General features: G+C 42.7%; 1 protein-coding gene and 3 long non-coding RNA genes across 15 annotated transcripts; 2 read left to right on the plus strand and 2 right to left on the minus strand.

The window, feature by feature from the left end:
- Positions 1-6,798: 6,798 nt before the first annotated feature.
- Positions 6,799-11,650, minus strand: LOC123137293 (uncharacterized). The gene is made up of 3 exons (XM_044556991.1): positions 9,788-11,650; positions 9,621-9,704; positions 6,799-7,890 (listed from the first exon to the last, which is right to left on the minus strand). Exons 1-3 carry the CDS (start codon positions 9,960-9,962, stop codon positions 7,133-7,135), a joined length of 1,017 nt encoding a protein of 338 aa, XP_044412926.1. The 5' UTR covers positions 9,963-11,650; the 3' UTR covers positions 6,799-7,132.
- On the plus strand, positions 7,334-8,769 carry LOC123137294 (uncharacterized). The gene is made up of 3 exons (XR_006468034.1): positions 7,334-7,576; positions 7,675-8,012; positions 8,152-8,769. It is a non-coding gene; the product is annotated as an uncharacterized lncRNA (long non-coding RNA).
- A 1,484-nt stretch (positions 11,651-13,134) lies between the features above and the next one.
- LOC123137295 (uncharacterized) lies at positions 13,135-15,753 on the plus strand. Its single transcript, XR_006468035.1, has 4 exons — positions 13,135-13,896; positions 13,981-14,060; positions 14,291-14,447; positions 15,462-15,753. It is a non-coding gene; the product is annotated as an uncharacterized lncRNA (long non-coding RNA).
- A 451-nt stretch (positions 15,754-16,204) lies between these two features.
- Positions 16,205-20,730, minus strand: LOC123137296 (uncharacterized). Of its 12 annotated transcripts, none has more exons than XR_006468039.1 (5): positions 20,254-20,730; positions 18,887-20,142; positions 18,563-18,665; positions 17,186-18,492; positions 16,205-16,495 (listed from the first exon to the last, which is right to left on the minus strand). It is a non-coding gene; the product is annotated as an uncharacterized lncRNA (long non-coding RNA). The 12 variants fall into 12 exon arrangements; XR_006468044.1 differs by having other exon boundaries at positions 17,186-18,500; XR_006468038.1 differs by having other exon boundaries at positions 17,186-18,665.
- Positions 20,731-24,707: the final 3,977 nt, after the last annotated feature.

Raw genomic sequence — 24,707 nt, forward strand, 5'->3', positions numbered from 1 at the left:
TCCCCTCGTAGTTGAGGGGAAAATCTTAGTTCTTTCGTCTTTCAAGTTCCTCATAGTGATCAGCAGATATAAATCCCAAGTGACTCAAAGAATAGAGCTATGCTCCCCGGCAACGGCGCCAGAAAATAGTCTTGATAACCCACAAGTATAGGGGATTGCAACAGCTTTCGAGGGTAGAGTATTCAACCCAAATTTATTGATTCGACACAAGGGGAGCCAAAGAATATTCTCAAGTATTAGTAGTTGAGTTGTCAATTCAACCACACCTGGTTAACTTAGTATCTGCAGCAAAGTATTTAGTAGCAAAGTAGTATGATAGTAACGGTAACAGTAGCAAAAGTGACGATAGCAGTTTTGTAGTAATTGTAACAGTAGCAACGATAAAGTAAATAAGAAAAACACAATATGTAAAAAGCTCGTAGGCATTGGATTAGTGATGGATAATTATGTCGGATTGGATTCCTCATGTACTAGTTATAACATAAGGTGACACAGAACTAGCTCCAATTCATCAATGTAATGTAGGCATGTATTCTGAATATAGTCATACATGCTTATGGAAAAGAACTTGCATGACATGTTTTGTCCTACCCTCCCGTGGCACCGGGGTCCTAGTGGAAACTAAGGGATATTAAGGCCTCCTTTTAATAGAGTAGCGGACCAAAGCATTAACACCATAGTGAATACATGAACTCCTCGAACTACAGTCATCACCGAGAAGTATCCCGATTATTGTCACTTCGGGGTTGTCGGGTCATAACGCATAATAGGTGACTATAGGCTTGCAAGATAGGATCAAGAACTCACATATATTCATGAAAACATAATAGGTTCAGATCTGAAATCATGGCACTCGGGCCCTAGTGACAAGCATTAAGCATAGCAAAGTCATAGCAACATCAATCTCGGAACATAGTGGATACTAGGGATCAAACCCTAACAAAACTAACTTGATTACATGGTAAATCTCATCCAACCCATCACCGTCCAGCAAGCCTACGACGGAATTACTCACGCACGGCGGTGAGCATCATGAAATTGGTGATGGAGGATGGTTGATAATGACGACGGCGACGAATCCCCCTCTCCGGAGCCCGAACGGACTCCATATCAGCCCTTCCGAGAGAGATTAGGGCTTGGTGGTGGCTCCATATCGTAAAACGCGATGAAACTTTCTCTCTGATTTTTTTTCTCCACGAAAGAGAATATATGGAGTTGGAGTTGAGGTCGGTGGACATCCAGGGGGCCCACGAGGCAGGGGGCTCGCCCGGGGGGAGGGGGCGCGCCCCCCACCCTCGTGGACTGGGTGTGGGCCCCCTGGACTTGATTCTTTCGCCAGTATTTTTATATTTTCCAAAAATAATCTCCATGGATTTTTAGGTCATTCCGAGAACTTTTGTTTCTGCACAAAAATAACACCATGGCAGTTCTGCTGAAAATAGCGTCAGTCCGGGTTAGTTCCATTCAAATCATGCAAGTTAGAGTCCAAAACAAGGGCAAAAGTGTTTGGAAAAGTAGATATCTTGGAGAGGTATCAGTCGTCGACATAGACTTGGTTGTGTCCGCTCCATCTGCCCCGTCTGGTAGAAGGTACCGGCCCACGGCCATGCCCAATGTCGTTCTACCTTGCAATGGTCGGGCATCCAATAGTCGTATTGTATGACTCACCGCAACTCCAACGATCACGACCAACATCAGGAAACACCGGTGTCGGGCATGCCCACATACTGTTCGATGAAACAACCGACATAGGCACACAGATGCAGGTATTTTCTTGTCCCATATGCATTAATCCGATCAATTTTAGGATATTTTTTTCATTGTGATGCATATTTTAGGACACATACATGATGAATGAAGGTCAAGGGCATATACATTATGACTTGGGTGATACTGAATTACCTTTGTTTCATGTTGTGCAAACATTAGGCACTAAGAAAAAAGGCACCAAAGGCAAGAGGTCTGACATTCACAAGCCTTGAAGATGTGTTGTTAAGTGAAGCTTTGTTTCTGATCCTACATAAGGCCCCCTCGATCAACCTAGAGGAGAGGCCAGTTACGAAACTTGTAATCCTAGCTATCATCCCCCTTTATATGGAGAGGCAAGGGGTAAATCGAAGGTATCTGACGCTAAGTCGACACCTCGGTAGCCATTACCATATCCCATCTATAACCCCCTCATATGAGATGTTTCCACCATTAATTACTACCACAAAGGATGCTGGAGTACTGGCTTCTTGGGGGGATTTGTGTGTAAGCACGCCCTCCACCCCACCTGTTTCCAGGGGGCGTGCCGCGGGAGCCTCCCAAGGGCTCTCGGTGCCATCCAATCTCCCAGGAAGGCGTGGACCCAGACTTCCCTCCTTGGTGGTCCATGATGGGTGCACTGCGGGCACGTCAGGGGCCACCGATCATGGGGAGGCTCCAATCGTGCTCGTGAGCAAGGCCTCAGGCACCCGCATGCATGCAAAGGGGAACCCAGATCCATGTGTCAGTGTGTGGACCCTGCTAGACTGGGTCGGCCACGACAGGTGAGTCGTGCATGTCGTTGCACCACCAGCTCGTGTGTGGCCCTCTAGCAAAACCTGCCTATCAGTGTCTTTGCCTCGCATCAGGAGTCTGCATGATGCGCTCGCGATTGTCTGATATCAATGGAGGCATCGCACCCGGCATATTTTCCTTAGGGGTCCATGGCGCATGGTCCGGGGGGCGGCCAGGGCCACCTCTTTGTGTTGGCCTTGTGTCGAGCCAACGTGCGCCCTCTCGTGTGTTCTTCCACCTGCGTGTCAGTTCATGTGTTGGCTCAGTCAGTCAGGACGCAGAGGCGTCTGGTTTGCTCGGATGCGTAGGGGCTTGGCCTAGTTGTGCATGGAGCGGTGTCCTAGATAGCCCTTGCTGGCGCGGGGTCTGGCTGGGGCATGTGGGGCGCTGGTTGGTCGGAGAGGGTCGTTCGGATGTTGGGCATGGGTGGTCGCTATCTGCCTTCTCGCCCCCGTCGCCCTCGACCAACGTGTGTCATTTCGTTCATTTGTCCGGGCGTATGATGTTTGGGTTACTAGCTATAGGTGGCGATCGTGCCTAGGGTTTGCCCAATTGTTCGTGCTCGCGCATGGTTTTTGGACCCCACATGGCTATCCCACGCAACACCCCACCCATCACCCCACTGATTTCTTCGTGCCTGCGCATTCGGGCACATTGCGGGGCCGCTGTTTTTTGGTTGGGTAAACCGTGCTCGGCTATTTTACTTTATCTCTTTCTATCCAGAGTCTCGTCCTATCCAACCAGAGTCCGGATGGAGTTGTGTTCGTTTTATCTGGTTGATTCTGTACGGCCAATGTCTGCATGAATATGTATTCGTTCCATTCGGTTGGTCGTATCCGCCCGGTGCTCACGTGGTTTGTGTTTGTTATATGCTCCTTTGGTCGGTGGACGGTTTGCATGCTTATGTAAATGATGTCCGGCAGTGTCCCCTCCTAGTTGCCCCTATGCTAGTGGCTTCAGTTAGTGTTTAGGTCAGTTGAGCCCATTGGTCGGTGTCCTTGCGATGGTCACTCTACTCAATAAAAGCATGTGGTTGCCTTTGCTTTTCTCCTCCTTCCTTCTTCCCATCGTCGTCGTTGCCTTACTTTTTGCTCTGCGGATCTCTTTCTTTGCATTATTGGAGGTGCTCTTTGAGCTCGTCCCTGCCATTTAGCAGTTTCTTCCTGTTTTTCTTGCCTGTCAGTGTGGCCTTCGTCTTTCATGCTGATTGAGGTTGTTCTTCTTTCCTTTCTCTCAGTCTTCTTTTCTTCTTTAATCGTGCTCTCTCTTCATTTGTTCTTTTAGGTCTTTCAAGCTCTTATTATCGTTGATGGGCGGCTATATTGTTGCTTGAGGTGGGCTCATGATTTTTTGTCAGTAGAGATCGTGATGGCATTCTTTATCCTTTATCTTGGTTCGTGTTTTTCATATTGTCTAATTTCATTTTTGGTCCGTGCGGTAGATACGACAGTAGCGAGTTGCTGGAAACTATTGGCTTCGCAGCATGTGGCTAGCACTGTATGTTTTATTTTTGCATCGAGGCTTCTTTGATGGACAATGACCTGTTTTTCGTTTGTTCCCCGCGGTGAGGTTTTATTGATTACGTATTTCTGTGCGGTTTGGAGTTCTTTGTTTTGTCTGCAATTCCTGTGTGCTGATCATGAATCACTGTAGACTACTGCTTTATGTTGTTATATTTCGCGGGCTTAAATTTAATGTTTCATCTAGGATTAGGGTTAGGTTTTGTGGCCATGGAGGTGGTTGATGATGGAGGCATCTATGATCGATCACCGTGGTCTGAGTCCTCCATTACCAGGCTACCTGAGGTTAGTTTTGCATTTTGACCGTTGTTGTTTATTGCGCGTGGATTTTTCATCGTTGTTGAATACTTTGTTGTTCTCTTACTGGTTGCACACGATTTTAATAGTTTTCCCTGTGGGGTGTATTTACGATTTTCTTTGACGTATCTTTGTTTGTTGTTAAAATTGGTAGGGCGTTGCTACGAACGTGAAGATTCCCTATGCAACCATATTAGATTTAATGCTCAAAGTTGTGGGATTGTCGGTTCCTTGTTATGAAGAGAAAGTGTATGCCAATGAAAAATTGCAGGCCACTACTACTTTCAATACATCTACGTTGATGTTTGAAGGTGCCCTCATTCCTAGGTCCATATACAATGTTATATCCATCAATGCTGACGAGGATGACACTTCGCCTATAGAAACCATTAGATATATATAGGATTCGTGCAACACAAAGTGTGAGAGATTACAACTACAGACATCGGGAGCTCCTCTCCCGAGTGGCATGGGAGGCGCGGAGGCGCGAATGCAGGGTTGCATGGGGGATGGCTGGGAGGCTCTCTGGCTGTCCAATCTGAGATCTGACATCTCATATCGACGATTAGGGTTGTGGCGTTGGTTGGATGGAGGTGGTGGTTGGCTATTGCCAAGTGGTGGTGCAGGGTGGCTGGGAGTAGAAATTCAGAGGATTTGTCCCCTAGATGTTAGGGTTTCATGCTTGGAAGTAGGAGGCTATCCATATATAGGCAGGGGATTATAAGGGCTTTGGGCTAGAATTTGGAGATGTTTTAGATAGGGTTGGAGAGGAGAGAACAAAGGAAGCCCAATAGGTAGTTTTTATCTACAAAATCATTTATTAATTAAGCCGACTATAGTGCCTCACATAATTAACGGTTAGGGCACCACACGAACTTCGATTCGGACGAAATTCGAAACATAACCACACTAGAAAATTTTGAGACCGCACAAATCATCCCAAATTGATCAGAGAGCGTTGGGCATTTATTTAGAAAATATCTCCACTTACTACATAAACGAAGGGTCCGCATAACAGGTGATAACAAGGCTTGTGCAAACGTTGCGAAAAAATGTGGGTACCTCCCAAATCTCACAACGAGGTCGTGTCCAACAATTCAGGTGAGTCTCAAATCGCAACACAGAAGAGAAAATGGATTTACTTATTCATCGTTTAAAAGATGGCAAAAATAAAATAGTCAAGTTAATTATTTAATTAATGAAAATAATTTTTAATTTGGGGAAAACTCCATGATGTCAACCCCATCACCCGAAAATATTGGATCGCACCTCGTGTCACTCTTGGCGACTCGGGCGTTGCCTCTAGGCTGATGCCACTAGAGCCCTCTCTAACATGTATCCTCCCCTCGCCGTTGCATGTTTGCCATTGGGCAAATCCCTTGCATTGCTTGGCGCCTGGGCGACGCATTATATTTGATCTCGGTGGCAACCACCATGGTTGCATGTTGGGAGGAGACAACAAGTCTGGTGGGCATGTGCGGTGTGGAGATGGGAGGCGCGGAGGAGGCTTTGTCGCATGCGGCAGGCCTATGTGTGGCTTATCATCAGGAGGTATGATGGTGGGCGTGCTCGGGGGCGGGCAAAATGCTCTGGTCAGGGGGGGGGGGTCTGTCAGTTGTGCGTAGCAGTGGTTGCGCTTACCGCGGGGGTGAGTCGGCAATGGTGATTTTCCTTTCGTGCTCCTGTTTTGGTCATGTCGTCGGCCTGGGTAGGGCTCTATCCGGCGTGGTGGTAGTCGATGGTGGTGTGCTCTCCCGTCGGTGTTGGTCCTTGTGGTGACCATGCCGCCGTGGATTGTAGGGGCCACCGACAGGTCTTCATGAGGATTTCTTCCTCCAGATCTGATAGTTGACTTCGGTGGAGAGATGCAAAATATGGATGACGACCTAACGCAAATGAATGGTTGTGAAGTGGGGGCAATCACAAATCACATGTAGCTGTTGGGATCTAGAAAAAGTGGTGGCCACAACACATAAGTGACGTCCACGATAGTGCAACTCAATCATCGGGTCTCGACGGGGTGAAAATCTAAGAATGGCCCGAGTTGGTTATACCTAACAATGACGATTTTTTAAGTCATTGTCTTGTTGAAAACATTGCTCGAATACACGGGGAGAGCCTAGATTCTAGCCTTGGATGATTGGATCGGGTGACATCGATGCTAAGCGTCGCTACGTGTTGTTGAAGAACCTCGTCGTCCATGTAGTATCATGAAATAAGTGGTGCACATATGATCATTGTTGTATAATTTTCCTTGCCTACACATAACTTTGATCTTATATAATTTTGCTTTGTTTTTTTAATTTTTCCTCACCTATCCATAACTTTAATCTTATATAATTTTGCTATTTGTTAGTGTGTTCTTGTGCATGTGTTAGGGTTGGTTGTGTGCATCCTAGTCCAGGTGTGTCAATTGTGTTTGTATCCCTTTGATGCTCCATTTTAAGCCAATAAAAATCCACTCTTTGTTGAAAAAAGTTACATAGAAATGTCACCGACCACACATTAGATAGGAAAGGATATTTCTCTAAACATCACACAGAGGTGCCTGCAAACCAAAAAAGAAAGTACAGCACCGTAAGTCTGGAGTATCAACTTCCCATTAATTTAGCTACCCTAGGTCCAAGAAGAAAGAAAGAAACCAATCAGCCTAACATTCTGCAAATACCCTAGGATGTTCGGCCTGTGCACCGACAGATTCGGCCTGTGCAAGACCGCATGGGAACAGGGCTACAGCTGCTGCTCCTTTGGCGAACGAACATTACCAGTAGATCCTACAATATGTTCGGCACATGCGAGGAGAGTTTTTCCTGCAATTCCCTGATCTGAGAACAGAGCTCGACCTTCTGCTCCTTGTAGCTGTGAAGCAAGAAGTCTTTCCCTCCGATAACTTCCTTCAGCTCACCCACCTCCCTCTTGAGCATCTCCATCCTCTCCAACTCTTCTTTCTTCTTCCCAATACCAATAAAATGCAGCTCAGGGTCACCGACGCTGCTATTGGCGTAGCCATTAGCATGCCCATTGGTGGCATCTGACTGCCAGTGTCCAACATGCAACGGCTTATCGTGAGAGAGTGCTTCGCCAACACAATGGTCTGTGATGATCTTCCTCAGATGCTGGATCTCTCGCTCAGAATCAAATATATCTCGGTTAGCAGACTCCAGCTGAGACTGCAAATTAGACGACTGCTTCTCCTGGATGGCAAGAGAGTTCTTAAGGTCAGCAATCTGAGCTTGAATCTCCATGATCATCTCATCACGTCTTTTCAGGTGCTGCCTCAGCTTCTGTATGACCTCTCTCTTGCTATAAATGTCAGATCCTGACTCTGAAACACGTGGGGAGCCAGAACTGTTTGAGTACTGAAATGGTTTACGAGGATCTTCAAGGCGGTCAGGTGATGATATCCACATGACGCCACTGTTGTCCTTGCTTGATTCTTGCACTGGTATTTTCACAAGTGGAAGCGAGGGTTCAGCTGATTTTGATGGACTTGCAGGAGGATGCTTGACTTCCACTCCACCATCTGAATGCCCTGCACATTACAATCAGCATTTAATATTTTCAACGTTTTGGAAAAGCTGTTACACCATGAAGAAAGGGTTGGGTTTCAAACGCCAAATTAAGGCGCCAAACTAATGATACAATGTGACCAAGGTACTTTAATTCAATCAGCATAATTGAACAAACAACCAAGTAGGAAGATGACATCTGTGTCTCTAAATGCTGAACTCATGCCCAAAATTGCAACTTTGACATAAATACAATAATGCAATCATCCTGACTAACTTTGCAGATCCCGGTGCTCAACAGCTAATAGGGAAGTCGAATCTATGACAATCATAGATATTCGAGAGTAAGGAGGAAGAAAGGCGACCACCAAGGTGGGGGCGTGCTGTGCAGTGTTTGTTATGACTGCAAAGCAACACGTGAAAACAAATGGACTACTGTCATTAGGGACCTACCTAGCAGCTACACAGCTGGCGGAGAGGCTCTGAGAGTGTCCTGTATCCACCGGGATTGAGGCTTTATCTTGATACAATACTCATATGACAAAGCTAGCAATGCAACTACCCAACCCCACTAAATGTCTGTCGTTTGCAAGACAATGTACTGCACATGAAAGACAAAGGAGGGTGCAGGTTTACGATAACTTGTCAGTTGTAGTTCTGAAAATAAATTAAATATCCTTAGATTTGTAGGTTGTACTAGCCAAGAACTTGTTTGGCTGGTTAGTGGTTACAGCAGAATGATTTTGCTCTAAGCTGTACTCCCTCTGTAAACTAATATAAGACATTTTAGGTCACTACTTTAGTGACAAAAAAGTCTTATATTTTAAATTTTTTATGGGGAAAACGTCTTATATTAGTTTGCAGAGGGAGTACTTCTGAAAGTAAATCAAATATCCTTAGATTGGTAGATTTTACTAGCCAAATAGAACTTGTTTGGCTGGCTAATGGTTACAACACAATGATTTTGTTAAGTAGCAATCTGAAATCTGACCTGGGGACAATTCCTATCATTTCCGGATCTGTAGATTTCCGTACACTGTAGAACCTAAGGTGCTAGCTCTTGACAAATTTAAAAGCCATATGTTCATAGGAACGAAGTCCATGCCATCTCACCGTTGCTCCTTGTATTGTGCTTAAGAAATTTTGTGATCCAATTATGCATTTCATCACTAATTAAGTTACAACTCTGTCACACTTAATATGATCTAACAAACTCAACTGAGCTCTCCGGTTGTATTTCTATCTTTGACAGGTAACTGACCAAGAGTTATATAGTTACCATGCGGAAATGTAAATAAAAGCCCCAAACTATAAGGTAGAACTTTGTTTGCGTACATGACAAAACCACAAATTAGAAACTGCCATGCATCTAACTAGATTTTTTGCAGATATATAAAGCAACTAACAATATAGTGCCAGATCTTTGTGCCGCTACATTACACTTTGATACCAAACTACCATACTGAAATTTCCATATTTTTACATATTATATGCAACCATGTGTAACTTATCATCTCCAAATGGACATGAAACTGATAAGAGACCAAGATCATGATCAATGCACGGCAAAGATGACGATTTGATCATAACTAAGCCTTTTAGTAGACCAATATGCACTTGCTCTACTTGATGTCCTTTAGTACAGAAACTCGGAGATATAAATAAACAACTGAAACCTTGAATATACAATTTGACTAAAGGTTCAGTGGAAAATGAGAAGCAGGCAACAGAATATACTAAGTTATAGAAGTACCTGAAATACAATAGTAGCAGCTAGTTTGGCCACGAAACCTGCATAGGTTTGAGTGCAATTCACATCCTCCAGGCCTACTTTCGGCTGCAGTTTTGCATAGTAAGCATAAAGCATATAAATAGTACGAAAGGGGATAAAGGTTTCAACTGAAAATGGGAGAATTACACCTTTGGAAAAGCCATTCTGCTGCTTCGTATCAAACATTTGCTTTAATTTGCATCCAAGTTTGACGGAGAAAGTGCTTAGTAAAACTCCTCCGGCAACAAGAATCCAGTTTGGTCCTCCTTGGAGATGATCTACTCTTCCTGCCTTCTGTATGCCCCTATTCGTCTTAGACTTCATCCTAACTCCTAAGATAACCAGTTTATTCAGCCAAATGTATAAATGCGGTAGCTTGACACATGTATGGCAATGTTTTCAGCACCACGGCTCCCATATTAGTACAGACAAGAGAATATCTAACCTACTAAAACATGTGGCATATGGGTTTCTCCACGGTAGCTTATTTCTCAACAACAATAACCTTCTGTTTTAAAAAAGGAAGTATAACATATGGCCTCAATGAATAAGCAGATACAACACTGATATTTGGTGTCGTCAGAACAAACAGCGAAAGCTAAAAATACTAAGTTGAGACACTTATTTTGGGATGGAGGGAGTATGTCATTAGATTTTTCTTGCATATTATGCACTTTTTGTTATCTTTATGACATATTATGGTTGGAAACTGCAGTCAAAGCTTTGCATTAGAGATCGAAGAGACATAACAAGACCTCATCACTCGAGACGCGATCACTGTTGAAGTGTGTATGTGGATTGCCTAGCCCTTTCAAAAAGTTTGGACTTTTGGTTGCGTTTGCTAGTGCATGAAGCTTAACATGGTATCAGGGTCTAAGGTCTTGAGTTCAAGTCCTGGCTTTCACAATTTATCAAAAAAAATCTGCTGCCCCCCTCTGTGTCCACGTATAGGCCTCTTGAGCCATACCTCTGAGTCTATTCACGTGTTGACTTCACGTGTCACATGTGAGAGGGGGTGTTGATGTGGATTGCCTAGCCCTTTCCATAAGTTTGGACTTTTGGATGAGTTGGCTAGTGAATGAAGCTTAACAATCACCTCCCACAGGTTGACGCTCTTTCCTACGGTTACGAGTATATGACATAGGCCTGCTGTTTTGGCTCGCCTCTCCAAGCCAGCTGTGTCCAGTTCAGAGGTTTTTATTTTTCCTATTTTGGTTCTTGTTGTTCTCGTCTTTCTTTGGCATTGGGCTTCCCTGTACACAACGTATTATTTCCCCTTATATTGCATGTCAGAGCTCTTGCCTTTTACGAAAAAAGGTTTTTGGAACAAATGAAGTAACTTCATAAGAGATTAGTTTTTTTTCACATAATGTATAGGAAATAGAGGACATAACAATACGGTATTACAGCATTCAACCGTTGCTATAGCTATTGAGCGTGGGATCTTATTTAGGGATTGCTCAACATCAATAACCATGATAGGTGTTAACTACACTTAACACAAAGGAATCACACCTTAAGGCTAAACTGTTATCTTTTGGGTCCCTACTCCAGGAACAATAAGCACGTAGCAATGCAGGATTCCAGTTTCAGTAGAATATAAGCATTCACACTGGAGAAATTTGTTCACATAGGTGTCTAGTTCCTTGTCTCCAAGCCTCAAACCTACCACGGAAGTAGTTGGTATAATCATTGCTAAAAGTACCACTCCCTCCGATCCATATTAATTGTCGCAGCTTTGGTGCAAAGTTGTACTAAAGCTGCGACATATAATTTGGATCGGAGGGAGTAACTATTTCTTCGTGAACAGACTGATTTGACTTGTTCTTACTCTACCAGTTTCAACGGAGACGACAGAACATGCATTTTCTGCCATGGAACTTGTGAAGACAAGGCTTCAGACTAAAATGGAAGATGGATTTCTAAGGGATTGCCTCATAATTTATATCGAAAAGGAGATTGCGGTTGGAATATCAACAGATGCAATTATAGATGAGTTCGATGAATCACCATGCCGATGAATCACCATGCAATTCATCGTGTGTAGAGCAGTGGTCTCCTGAGGCTTCCTCGTTTTCGCGCCGCGCGTGTTCGTCCGATTGGCTTTGGTCGGGTCAACGCGCATGTGGTTGCCGTTCGATTTTCACTTGTTGTTTTGACTCAGCAGTCCTGCGTGGAAGCCGATGACTGGTGGGCTCAGTGAGTTCTGTTAGGCTAGTGGAGTAACATAGGTAGTAACTTAGATGCCACATAAGCAAAAATGATGAGATGGCAAGTAGTTAATGAGGAAAAAGGCAAATAGAGTAACATAATATGTTATCATCACATAACGCTTCCCAATGCAAAACGAGTCTACAAAGTAATAAATGAAGATATCTATGTTACTACATATATAATACTACCCACTATGAAGGTAGTAATATAGAGCATGCTTGGATACATTTTAGTCCCATGACTAAAAGTAGTGGGACTAAAACTTGCTAGTCTCACCCATGCTTGGATCAAAATACTAAAGAGACTAAAATCTAGTTATTGAGCATTTATTATCCTCCAAACCCTCCAATTCAGAACTAAGGAGAGGAATTAAATGAGGAGAAAGAGAGCTAATACATATTTTAATAGGTTTTCCATGACTAAAAGATTTTAGCCTCAAGACTAGTCCTAGCCTCTCTTTAGTCAAGGGTGCTTGGAATTTTAGTCTCTCATAGATGCATGTTACTAGTCTAAATTACTCTTCCCTATGACCAGCCTTATTAGCTGGGTTCGAAAATCTCTGGTGACCACTCCTCGCGCGTCGCGTGGTTCGTCCGCGCTGACTGCGGCGTGCGTGCGTCGGTGGGCCGTGGAGGGGTTGGCCGATGCATCTGCACCCGTTTTGCACGCCCTCCTCGCGATGACTGGTGGGCCATGTTGCTGCTGGTCCCGCTCGTCGGTGGGTGCACTTGGTTGTTTTTCTCTGTGTGTGGTGTTGCTTCTTGTACGTATTTGGAGAGAGAGAGGGGCTGGGCACCGATTCATGTGCGTGTGGGGCCCTGGCTGACGGATGGATAGTGTGTGCGTCGTGCGTGCCTCGCCTGCCATCTGAGTTTGGAGAGAGAGGAGGTGGACGGGCAAAATATCTCGCGAGCAGGCGCTTGGGACGCTGGGATGTCAAAAAACACGCACAAAAGATGTCCCAGGTCAAATGACATGCGGGCCAACCTTCATGGGCCCCGTATGGCAGTAAAGGAGCAGGCGAACAAGACGGTAAGAAAGGGATCCCACCCGGTGCTGAGCCCTCTCTCCAACCGCGCGAGCGAACGCATGGGAAGTCAAAAAGCATGCACTGTGCGTGCATCATCTGCGGTGGTTAAGAGATGGACTGACACGTGCACACACGTTGCTGCCTTTTCACACTATGACTTGTGGGCCGAGTTGGCTGCTGGTCCCACGGGTCTGTGCCTTGCCTTTGTTCTCGCTCGTATATCATCTGGGGTTGGAGAGAGCCGGATCGTGGGTCGTGCGTCGTGCCGTGCGCCATGCCGTGTCCTGCGGCTGGGTGTGGGGGTTCGCTTTTGCTGTAGCGATGAACGTGCAGCACAGACAGCGTTCCCTCCCATCCCGACCCCTGCAGGCCTGCACCCCCTCCTTCCCTCTCTCCTCCTTTCTCCTCCCCAGCCACCAATCCGCCTTCTCGTCTCGCTGCTTCGTCTCCTCCACCGCCTTGTCTCCGGCAGCCCTACCTCACAACACGTTTCTCGAGGAGCAACGCGAGCAAGGCCAGCAGGAGTGGATCGAGGCTTCGCACGCTGGCTCCGTCATTTGCTTCGCCACGTTTTGGATTCACGCCGCCGTGTGTGATGGTTCTAGATCGGCGCAGGTCGTCGTCGCGGAATATCAGGGGCGGTGGGTTCTTCACATCGAGGGTTGGCAAGCTGGGGAGGGTCAAGAGGCTGACAGAGCGTGTTTAGAGCAGCGAGGTCGGCTGTAGGGGAGCGGCTACCCCAGAGCTTCAGACTGCGCACGCGTTGCGAGTTTGGCTGTGGGGGAGCGGCTGCCCGGAGCTCGGTTGCGCACACCTCATGGGATCTGGTCTCACCAGGCACTCGATGCCGGCCTCGTCGGCTTCCCGAGGTGACACAACAACGGTCACGCTCGACACCCTCTTTCGCGATTCGATGACGGCCGGCTCATACGGCGGCCTCAGCGGGTGGCTAACACAACTGCAGCTGGTGCACGAGCTCTCAGTCGACACATCCACACTCGACTCCTCGTCTTGGTACCAGCTTTTGCAGCATGTTTGAAGTTTTCTCCTTTTCCCCTTCTTCATTTGTTTCACATGGTTCTGCTCGGGTGGATACAGGGTGCGGAGTGCGGGCTGAGAGTTGGATGCTTTGTGCTAGCATATAGAAGTGCTGCAACCACCATTGTTCCGGCTGTGAGGTATAATGCTAATTGGGCTTGCGAATTAATCATGTCTGGGAATGGATTGCCTAATTGTTGGGGTTTCTCTGTATGTGATTTCTTTTACTCATTTTAGATTCTTAATTCGGTGGTTCTTGATTGCAACCTGGGGTCATCCTGTTCCTACTCACATGTTACAGTAGTGTTTTGTATAATATACCCAAGCTCTCGCTCCTGAAAATTATCCATCTGTTCTCTGATGCACGCAGGTCACTAGAGAGGGAGTCTGGCTTGCGAGTTTCGCTGATGCGGTCAAAACCGCGATGCCAAACTCTGAGGAGATACCAAAGGTGTACTGGGAGGCGGTGCTTCCTGGAATCCCAATGCCTCCACCTATTATCAACCTGCTGTTAGCCCAGCAAGATGGTATCTCTCTCCTTCCCTCCCCCCCTCCCTTCCCACCTTGGTGACCTCATTTAAGTGGTTTTGGTAATTGGTGGTACAACTTTCCCTCTTTGATACCTACAAATTCTTTATAATGATCGACTCTTAGTTTGCAATCCATTATGGAACATAAATGAACATAATAGATGTGAATCTTTTGTTCTGATGAATGATAAATGTTTGACTTAAAGCATAGACTATTGCATATACAATATGATATGTGTGCCATAAAGGATAAATTAACCTTTTCTCTACCGGTATACTGAGAGCTTACAGTGGCTAATTTGATAAGAAGCATAGTACTTGTATCATTTGGAAAATGACCCTTCTGTATTTCATTTTCAGGGATAGTCCTGTTGTGCTTTGTTTTTATATGATCTAAAACTACAGAGTTCTTGTGCAATTCAGATGTTCTGTTTAGTACGAATTTTACAATATCTGAACTTCTGAAATCAGTATAAGTCTAACAGCCTTGCAACTAAACCAAAACTAAAACTGCAGGGATCTTGTGACAGCCTTGCAACCAAAACTAGAACTACATGGATCTTATGTAGTTGAAAGCTAGCTGTCATTTGTTGGAATATCAATTATCTTGTTTGTGCACGATTAACCTGCTTATCATGAAAAAGTAGAATATTTTAGGACGGACCGTCGAGTTGCTTGGCATTTGTTTAGATCTTTATGAGAAGCAGCTCTTCTCAGTGGGACTTTTCTTTTTTATTCATCTTGGTAATCTAAAAAATATACTTCTTAGTTAGATATCAGTTACACAACTAGAACACCATGAATTCACTGTTTTTGTAGGACCTTGCTGCTGTGAATCAGTGTAATAAACTTGGCATACAAAACACATGTAGATATTGTTTTATTCATCAAATAACACATTCAGAATCCTTGTTCACAAGGACCCTGCTGATGCGAGTCAATGTAATAATTTTCTTTATGATTCTATCTACCCATATGAGCCACTCAATTGAATTAATTTTCATATTCCAGATGTTCTCTTTTGTTGGTTGCGGTTCTGCATAACTATTGCTGGTCGCTGGAGCAGAAGCAGTGAAGCTTGAAGTTTATAAGTTCGGGGGATGGCAATAATACTGCTGTTTACGCTGTCTGTCGCTGTTATTTCATGTTTCTGAATTTAAGTCCCGAGAACTAAGTGTCGGTGTCATCAAACTTTAATGTTATGTCATGTCTTGAGAGTTTGGTTTGTGCGAGTGTGTACTAAACTACTCTTGGATGCTATGTTTGAGTCAAATTGGTGTTAAATCTGCAACATATTGTTATATTTGTCACTTGTTTGCTACCACTGCTTGTTAACTGTTAAGAAAAGATGGGGTATAGAGGAAGTTTTGGCAAAAGTAAATAGCACACTATCTTTTTACATGAGGAAACTGCAGACTGGTGGAGCACTTCCTGCTAATATGATAGACATTGCTGCACTTAATTGGTTATCTGTAGTATATCTCAATTTTGGATGTGACATGTCATGTATTTATATGCTAAAATTGAGCTTGTTTTTGCAGTTCCATAGGTAGGGGTATGTAATTAGTCGGTATATTTTTAAACTATTAGTTCATCTTCTCAAAATAATTTTTAATGTACATGTAACTAGTTGAATGCCCGTGCGTTGCCACGGGCTAACAGGTGATCTATCGCAAGGCCATTCAACTTCAACGCTTCAGTCATTCAGTCATTTGTTACCGCACTACAAATCCTCCTATGTTTTCTTCAAGTTCGTAGAATTGTCGTAGTCATTCGCATCATCCCTGACTTACATACTAATTTCTATCATCCCTAACCTACGAACAAACAAATAAACAAATGAATATATCATTAGTCACACCAATAAACAAATGAATATATCATTAGTCACACCGCTTCAGCTATTACATTTTCACCTTGCTCCAAATCCATATGCCTTTTGTGTAACTCGCCAAATTGTCATAGTCATTCCCATCGTCCCTAACTTCTAATGGCTTGCAGCATTGTCATCCACTCCCTCTAAGTCATGACAAATTCAACAATCCCTAAAACAATTTAGCAATGTCGTACATTAGAAATTGCAAAGTCCTCTCCTTTTTTTAGCATTGCATTAGAGCTCATTGTTCCACTCATATAAATCCTCCTACCTCAAGGTTAGAATAAAGACTTTGATGATGAGATTTATGTATTTATTCATAACACAATTAATTAAAATATAAGAACTGTGATTGCTTTTCACTAAAATAAGGCACCAAATAAGCCCCGCTCGATTGAGAGAATCATTGAGGGAAGGCACCAAATAAGTCCCGCTCGATTGAGAGAATCGTTGAGGGCAGCAATGCCAAACATGGCTTGAAGCTTTTGTTTTTTAAAATAGTAATTTGTAAGAAAGTCAAAAAAATCTGAAACTTTTTGCAAACAAAGTAGATTTATTGTTGCACTCGTATAAAAACTTTCATGAAGAAATGACTTCCATGTTGTTGTGGGCGTAAAAAATGAATTTGTCGCTATATACTGTACTGTTGACGCTATTGTCAGGGAATATATATCATTTTTGTCAAGATTTTTTCAGGGAATATTTTATTGCAGAACATTTTTGTACGCCATAAAGTTTATTGGGAAAAGTTTTGGAATATTTCGAATTTTTCTGAAATTTTTAAAAATAAAATATGTAACCAGGTGTAATTACCACCATGTTCCAAAGCGTATTTTCCCTTGAAGTTGCCGATACAAACCTCATAGTCCAAGGAAGAATCCACCAACCATGCGCATATGATAATGCTGTCCGCCTCGACCACAACTGCTGCACAACCTCCTCTGGCAGCCATCAGCAGTGTACCATGCCCACCTCGCAGCTCTCCTCAAGCTCATACCGCACTTGGCTCTTGGACCAGAACACTGCCGTGGGAGGTGGCTCACGTCTGCATAGATAATTGATGTCTTGCACACCTTGATCCAAAAGTTTGTACCCACCCATTGGCAGTGAATGCAAAACCAGTGAGCTGCTCACAGAAATACTCAACCATATGGTTCCTCTATCAAATACATATCAACCCAACTAAATGTAGAATCAAACATTGTCAATTATAAAAAAATAACATTGATTTTCTCAAGCATGGCACAAAGTTTTGTTAACACTAAACATTATTAATAGAAGGATGTTGACCCCAGGCTGTCCATGAAGAAGCACAGCAATGTCAAGCTATTCTCCGATCTTAGCAACTTTGCTAATTTCCTAATTAATGGCACTGGTGTGCTCCTCCTCGGAGATCATTAACTCTTTTTTATTTTTCAGTGTTAGAAAAAATATAACTACCAACAAAACAACCATCCTCTTCTTCCCGACACAAGAGCTACGCAAATCTGACAAGAAACTAAAACTCCCGTACTGATCAGTAATGGTAGTTACAACCTAATGGGTTTTTATACTGGACTTAAGACAACTGCAATTTAATTTAATTTGAAAAAAGATTCACATATAAGATAATTACTTTCCTATGGATAGCTCAGAATATAATGGGGATAGTCTGATGCTTACCGCTCGCACACCCGCTTGCCCCGCTCAGAACCTGGACTGGCTGGCAGACTGGTATCTGGATGGTTTTCACTCCACGCTCGCCATGTACAAATGATGTATATATGTTTCCATCTTGTAATACAGGATGGGTGGTCGATACACTGTTCAGTTATGACTTGTTCAATGTTCATGCAATTGACTCTGGTAAGAACATATTTGACTTACGGTTTTAACTTTTAACAGAAAGGAACACCAAAAATAGAATCGTACAACTAACTGATATTTCTTGGCACGAACCACATATTTACATAGCAATAGAGATTCAGATTCAAGTTGTAGCCTTGAACATAATCTTTGATGGGCTCGCACCTCCTGACCATTGACAGAACTTGTTCATAAGGTGGAAGGCTGCAGCTACTTCTGCACATATATTTACAAGATACAGAGCATATATTATCTCTCCGCCGTTGTCTATGTCGAGATCATAGCCCGTGTTGGCAAATAAGATCCTTGAACACTGAACACCTAATAATCTGTGCAATATGAGTTCAATATTAACTTGTGGAATTGCAAAGTTGAATGGCTGGCAACATACCTGACTTGTCAGTCGTCATTTCAAAATTCTTGTGATCTTATGGATCGAAAGTGTATGTACCAACCAACATCGCATAAAGGAAGGGCCCACATCCACACATCATCTATTGCCATCCAAAGACAAATTAGTAGTGCTTCAGCAAATAAAACATAAAATATTTAAACGGTTGCGCCTAAAGACTATGCACAAATCATGCCAACAAAAGGTGGATGTAAGATTCGGAAAGCAAGTAAAGCTTTTATGGCCTAGCAAAATGAAATAATCAGGCAACATATGGCAGAGTATGCATGGGATGGTTTAAAGCAGAAAGAGAATGGATTATACCTTGCGACCATATTGATGAGAAATATATGCCAGAGTCCCAACAGTTGATGTTGGTTTGGAATGATGAACCAATGTGGAAGTCCATTAACATACAGTTGCAAGATATACACTTCTCAGTTAACCTTCGGTAATTATTTTGCTGATAGTGGAACTCGGTCCATTGATTGTTTCATAAGGAAAACAGAAAAATAAATAAATAATTTTGTTGGGTTCATTCTTGCTCACGATAGTCACGATTCTTTAAAACAAACGTCTGCATTCAAATGAGAGCTATACACGACAACCCTGTGTGTACGCAAATATTTATATTTTCTTCTCACATTCGGCCCAGCTAACCTTGTCATACTAATGCATATCCATGGTGGCAAGAAGAAACGATATTCATATCAGGAAGGTCATAAATAGACATGCATGTGGTGTCCTTGAACAACTTTAGCCATGTTTCCATCAGAACAGGGAATAAAAACATCACCTATGACAGAAACAAGATAGTCCAGGGCTTCCATTTGGGTTGAGTATTTTTTGGAAGAGGTGTAGTTCACCATCAGATAAAGGCATCCTTGTGCACATACGCTATGTTAGGGAACTTTGTATTCGATGCAGTTAATCTTTTTACCATCATAGATTTCACCTATAGCAATACATATCCGAGTGTGCCTGGGGAAACTAAGAGCTTTCATCACTAATGTTGTTCTTCTACAGGTATAAGTACAGTGTGTTGCTACAGAAGAAATAAAAATCAAATCACAATGACAAACAACATGGTAGAGATAACTGGCTTCATTCTCTGGCTCTGTTATGCAAAAGGTTTTGAGTGGATTAACAGAGCAGGCTCCTGACATGATAAAATTAGCCATAAGTAAAAACGTTTAGAAGCCCTCCAATTGACCATTGAAAATCTCCTTTTTGAAGATGTCAAGCGTATGTATGTGGAATTCTTGCTCTCTTTCTCCACCCCCAAAATATTACTGCATGGAGGCCAAGTTATTGTGGGGATTAATGCTAACCTTGGTTTCCTCCGACTCAAAGAGTCAAACTCTTCAGGATTTCCATGCACTTTGGATTCAAAACCAACAAGGCTACATGGAGAATCGCCAACAAGATCCAAACTGAAAGCTTCCCGGCATACCAGTGACCACCGCCAAAATTTACCCAATCTTATAATGGAGAGGACAACTTATTAGTGGAGTGGATTTGGATGTGTCACTGATGCGTGCACCGCACAGTCACAGTCACCACCAATAGTTAATGTGATTCTACAAGGAACAGGCAAGAGAGCAATCATGTGAACAAGCAGGAGATCGAGCAATCATGTGAACAAGCAGGGGAGCAATCACGTAAGGTACGATCCTATGATCGTTACTTACTTTTGATGCCATCAGCTTGCTCCCTGATGATTGAAGTGATGTTGACCATTGTGGCCCTCGCCGCCTCGTCGTGCATCATCTCGAACCCGCGCCCATCCAGGACGTCTCTGTGCCAAACTAAAGGCCTTCATAGCGGTCAACGGTCCCTGCAAGCCGGCGATGGTGGTGGCGTACGTTGATTTCTTCTCGTTCGCCATTGCCGCATGTAGCCCAAAAGATGGGTCGGCGCCGCCATCAGATGGGCTCAATAAGGGGATCGACCTAGGCTGTTGCGATAGCGGAGGCGAGCAGATCGTACAAGGGCGGCGTGCATGGGCTGCGCGACGGCGACCGAGACGGGCTGCGGACGGCAATGGAGATGGGCAGTTCATCGGGGCAGATAGTGTGGGGGCGGCAGCGGCGGCGGCGATTTTCTCACGAGATCAAGGGGAGGGATCGGGAGCGAGAGGTGAGGGAGACTGCGAGAAGGGACGTGGGACGCGAGTGGGTCGTGGTCGTTTTTTTTAAATCGCGTTGAGGAAGGCTGCGAGGGAACGTGGGCTGCTCCTGCGATTTTTTCTAGCAGGGTCGTACGAGAAGGAGGTCGAACCATCACGACGTTCGATTCTCCTTTAATAGTAGAGATGTATCTAAAGTCAGGATATTTCATACTGCACAAACAAGTTTCCAGCCTAAACATATCCAGCCTTTTACCTAAAATGTTATTACTTTCTCATGTCCTACTTGATGTTACACGGTGTTCAAGAAAGAATTATGGATCATTTTGTCATGGAGCATGATCAGTGCCACCTCTTTCTTCTGTGTAGTTCTAGGCTAGATTGGTATTCTCTTTACTGCTCCAGTTGGATTATATCTCAAACTTCTCTTCCTATGCTGAGATTCTCCTAGCCAGTGGCAAGGGTACATACTTCTTCATCTTCTTTTTCCTTTACATTTTTCTTCGATTGGAAGGAGTGGATTACTACCGCCAAGTTCTTGGATAAAATGAAGAAAGATATGTATGACGTCATGTCAGTTATTTTGTTTTACAACAAAATGGATAGTTCATGTATTCCCTACCGAGCAAGATTTATGTTGAGGTGGTGGCACCTATTTTGCATTTGTTGATTATGGATTTTTGATAATGCAACGTTTTTTATTCGGAATGGACGATGAGTGCTTACTTCTATTATTTCCCAAAACACCATTAATGATTTATCCAGTGCTGTACATTGCATGCTTGCCACAAGCTTAGAAATTCTCCATCTTCCTTTGCTAAATGTTCTTTCTTACCGAACTAGCTTCAGGACGAATGGCAGGTTTATTAACCATTTGATCATTTTTGTGCATTGCATGTTTGCTGCTAAGTCTCATGAAGTAGTGTTTTTTTTGCGTGACCATCCTATGGAGCCATGATATTTGAACCAATGAATTCATAGGACATTTAGTATGTTTATGGATCACTTCATGTTCTGTTGGTACATGTGAGATCCTTTTTCCAGTAATCACTTTAAAGGTACATATATTTTTAAACAAAAGCTTATGTATGTTTTGCTCAAACACATAGTCACTGAAAAATGCAAATATTTTCAATGCGAACATGGTAGTGAATATTTTGTGATATCAAATTAAAATTTCTATGTACATGTCATTGTAGACAGTAGTCCACCATGTTTTCTATTAAAGGGGATTAGAAAGGAAAAATATCACCAGTTGAGTACGCTTCTCCTGCCCAAAGGAGAAACCGAGGAAGAAAAGAAATACACAGGCACGATGGATGCAGGCGCTGCTGCTTCATATTCTACTCCGGACGGGCCACACAAAGAATTGTTCCTGGACCGGGCTAGCTATCCAGATGGCCCACACAAAGAATTGTTCCTGGACTAGGCTAGGTAGCATATGAACCTTTCAAATACCCATGCCTCCATATGCACAACACAGAGAGGGTTTTTCTTTTCGTGCACATGGAAAATAAAAGTTTAGTGCAAATACTGCTAAGAAAATGCATCCTTAATTGGTCTATATATATTATGCAAACTTGATTTTTTTCAAACTTAGATTTCTCAGCGTGGTAACTATATTTTCAACTAAAAAAATGCTTCCTTAGCTTGTCTATGCATGTTATAGAAATAAGATTTGTTTTTGCAAACTCAGATTTCTCGGTGTCATAAACATATTATCAATATAGTATGACTTAACACATAGGCTTTCTACTACCAACATCGAATATGTTCTTGCAAAATGAAACTATTTTCATCGACAACATGTCTTTAGCGGGTCTTTGCGCCATTTGGCGCAACCGGTCAACTAGTTGCAATAAAACATCACAATTGACGACCCCTACTAGTACTCCCTCCCCTTTTATTTACTCTGCATATTAGAGTCTTTGTGAAGTTTAACCAAATTTATAGAAAACAATATAAATATTTACCATAACAAATTTATATGATGTGAAAGTACATTCAATAGATAAATCCACTGACATTGATTTGTTATTGTATATGTTCATATTTTTGTTTATAAACTTTGTAAAAATCTACAAAGCTTTACTTTGACCAAAACTAATACGCGGACTAAATAAAAACAGAGAGAGTATCACAATTCCTTCTTTTTAAAGCATATGGTTTTCTACTGACAATCAGGGCCGGTCCTCAGATTTCAGGTGCCCGGGGCGAAACAATAATCCAGGGCCCTTCCGAGCCCTTACTATAAATGTTTAAGTAGTAACTAACATATATAGATATTAAATTGTATCAACGGACAATTACACTTTTGCCCTTAGTTGTGCTAGGCTGTGGGTTCTGCCCTTACTTTTCGGCTCTACTCAGTTTTGCCCTTAGATTTGTGTCAGAGGTCTAAATGCCCTTTGATCGTTTGAGTAACAATTGAATTTAAATTCATAATAAATTCATATGAATTCATAAAAATACAAATAAGATATAAAAATGTCCAGAAAAACATTACCTTTACGTGCATATCATTTGCATTCAGGAAAAAAGTATTGTTTAAACAACCTGAGGTTATTAATGTTATTAACATTATTAAAAATAAAAAGGTATAAATAATACTTTTTCCATGAATAAAAATTACTGGCAAATATAGATGATGTTTTCTGAACATTCTGATATCTTATTTGCATTTTTGTGAATTCATGTCAACTTATTATGAGTTTCGGAATAATGATCAAAGTTGTTTGAAAATTCAAAACAAGATTATATTAACTCAAAAAAGGCAAATAAGATATCAGGATGTTCAGAAAACATGACCTACATTTGCATGTAATTTTTATTGATGAAAAAAGTATATTCATTCATTTTTTTAAATAATGTTAATAACATTAATAATCTGGGGTAGTTTAACATTACTTTTTTCCATAATGCAAATGGCATGCACATGAAGGTAATGTCTTTCTAAACATTTTGATATCTTATTTTCATTTTTATGGGTTTATATGAATTTTTTATGAATTTTCAAAGTATTTGTCAAATGGTCAAAGGGCACTCGGATGACCTCAAGGACAAATATAGGGCAAAACTGAGCATAGCCGAAAAGTAAGGGCAAAACCCGTGGGGTGGTTCCGACTAAGGGCAAAAATGCATTTGTCCCTAGTATCAATATCAGTTTATCAAGCAATTCCTTCTCAATGCATAAAGTTGCCAAGCCATTTAACCTCTCTTGTGATATTGTAGATCTTAGGTAGTTGTTCAACAATTTCAACTTTGAGAAACTTTTCTCTGCTGATGCCACAGTCACGGGCATAGTAAATAAAATCTGATGGGCAATATAAATACTGGGATAACAATCTGCTTCATTGACTAACTCAAAAATCTCCATAGCAGACATTGGATTATCAAGCAAAGTTGACTGCATAACGGTCAACACAGAAATCAGATCTTTCAAATCAACATCAGATGAACCATCTGAAGAGAAAGAATTTGCAAATTTAGTGCAACTATTTTAAGTACAGAACGACCCAATGACTTCAAGGTCGTTGAACTCATTAAAAATCCAAATATATTTTTGAATGATTGGAGTTCATCAAATCTGATTTCCAGTGAAGTTATTGCCTTGTCAACCATAAAGAAATCCAAACATGATGAATATTTACGATGATTTTTTCTGGGCCAAGAGGGACCCTAGAAGGTTCGGGAGGAAGCCAGAAGACCTATAAGAGAGCCACGAGCTCACATGGGCATGCCCCCTAAGCTTGTGGGCCCCACGCAGGTCCATTTGACATAATTCCACCTCTATAAATTCACGAATATTCCCAACTAATGGAGAGCCACCCGAAAAACGTTTTCCACCGCTGCAAGCTTTTGTTCTTCCGTGATTCCATCTAGAGGCCTTTTCCAGTACTCTGCCGGAGGGGGAATCGATCACGAAGGGCTTCTAAATCATCCTTGATGCCTTCTAATTATGCGCGAGTAGTTCACCACACACCTATGGGTCCATAGCTAGTAGCTAGATGGCTTCTT

This window comes from Triticum aestivum, chromosome 6B (assembly GCF_018294505.1).
Source record: "Triticum aestivum cultivar Chinese Spring chromosome 6B, IWGSC CS RefSeq v2.1, whole genome shotgun sequence".
Lineage (NCBI taxonomy): Eukaryota > Viridiplantae > Streptophyta > Magnoliopsida > Poales > Poaceae > Triticum > Triticum aestivum.

What these genes read in the sequence shown, in the direction of transcription:
- LOC123137293 (XM_044556991.1), bottom strand. Translation starts at nt 9,962, where the DNA reads ATGAAGTCTAAGACGAATAGGGGCATACAGAAGGCAGGAAGAGTAGAT. An exon ending in GCAGAATGGCTTTTCCAAAG is followed by an intron (nt 9,705 to 9,787) that starts GTGTAATTCTCC and finishes GCAAAACTGCAG; the next exon opens with CCGAAAGTAGGCCTGGAGGA. An exon ending in CTGCTACTATTGTATTTCAG is followed by an intron (nt 7,891 to 9,620) that starts GTACTTCTATAA and finishes TGTAATGTGCAG; the next exon opens with GGCATTCAGATGGTGGAGTG.